The 1,155-nt window shown below is 30.4% G+C and overlaps 1 protein-coding gene across 1 annotated transcript in view; it reads left to right on the plus strand.

The window, feature by feature from the left end:
- TRIADDRAFT_62508 (uncharacterized protein) overlaps window positions 1-308 on the plus strand; it is a gene marked incomplete at both ends in the record, with an annotated part of 4,595 nt that extends 4,287 nt beyond the window's left edge. The window contains one exon of the mRNA XM_002118436.1: window positions 279-308. Within this exon, the coding sequence (XP_002118472.1) occupies window positions 279-308 (30 nt within the window). The remainder of the gene's footprint in view (window positions 1-278) is intronic.
- Window positions 309-1,155: the final 847 nt, after the last annotated feature.

The following is a 1,155-nucleotide window of genomic DNA, read 5'->3' on the forward strand; positions in this document are numbered from 1 at the left end:
TCTAGAGAATTAATGAAGTAATTTCATGAAGAAATTCCGTACTGATTACTTGTTGTACAAATGCTTATGATAAACGAATCCTTCTAGACAACTGGAAATGACATCTTGAGGTCATTAATCCATTTGAGAGTAATGTTCCTTTAGAATATATGAAGTAATTTCATAAAGAAATTCCGTACTAATTACTTGTTGTACAAACGCTTATGATAAACGAATGCTTCTAAACAACTGAGAATGACATTTTAATATCATTAATCCAATTCGTGGCGCTGTTCTAGAGAATTAGTGAAGTAATTTCTAGAGAATAAATGAAGTAATTTCATGAAGAAATTCCGTATTAATTACTTGTTCTACAAACGCTTATGATAAACGAATCCTTCAAGACAACTGAGAATGATATTTAATATCATTAATCCAATTCGTGGTGCTGTTCTAGAGAATTAATGAAGTAATTTCATGAAGAAATTCCGTACTGATTACTTGTTGTACAAATGCTTATGATAAACGAATCCTTCTAGACAACTGGAAATGACATCTTGAGGTCATTAATCCATTTGAGAGTAATGTTCCTTAGAATATATGAAGTAATTTCATAAAGAAATTCCGTACTAATTACTTGTTGTACAAACGCTTATGATAAACGAATGCTTCTAGACAACTGAGAATGACATTTTAATATCATTAATCCAATTCGTGGCGCTGTTCTAGAGAATTAGTGAAGTAATTTCTAGAGAATAAATGAAGTAATTTCATGAAGAAATTCCGTATTAATTACTTGTTCTACAAACGCTTATGATAAACGAATCCTTCAAGACAACTGAGAATGATATTTAATATCATTAATCCAATTCGTGGTGCTGTTCTAGAGAATTAATGAAGTAATTTCATGAAGAAATTCCGTACTGATTACTTGTTGTACAAATGCTTATGATAAACGAATCCTTCTAGACAACTGGAAATGACATCTTGAGGTCATTAATCCATTTGAGAGTAATGTTCCTTAGAATATATGAAGTAATTTCATAAAGAAATTCCGTACTAATTACTTGTTGTACAAACGCTTATGATAAACGAATGCTTCTAAACAACTGAGAATGACATTTTAATATCATTAATCCAATTCGTGGCGCTGTTCTAGAGAATTAGTGAAGTAAT

The sequence above is a fragment of the Trichoplax adhaerens genome, genomic scaffold (assembly GCF_000150275.1).
Source record: "Trichoplax adhaerens TRIADscaffold_91 genomic scaffold, whole genome shotgun sequence".
In the NCBI taxonomy this organism is placed as follows: domain Eukaryota; kingdom Metazoa; phylum Placozoa; class Uniplacotomia; order Trichoplacea; family Trichoplacidae; genus Trichoplax; species Trichoplax adhaerens.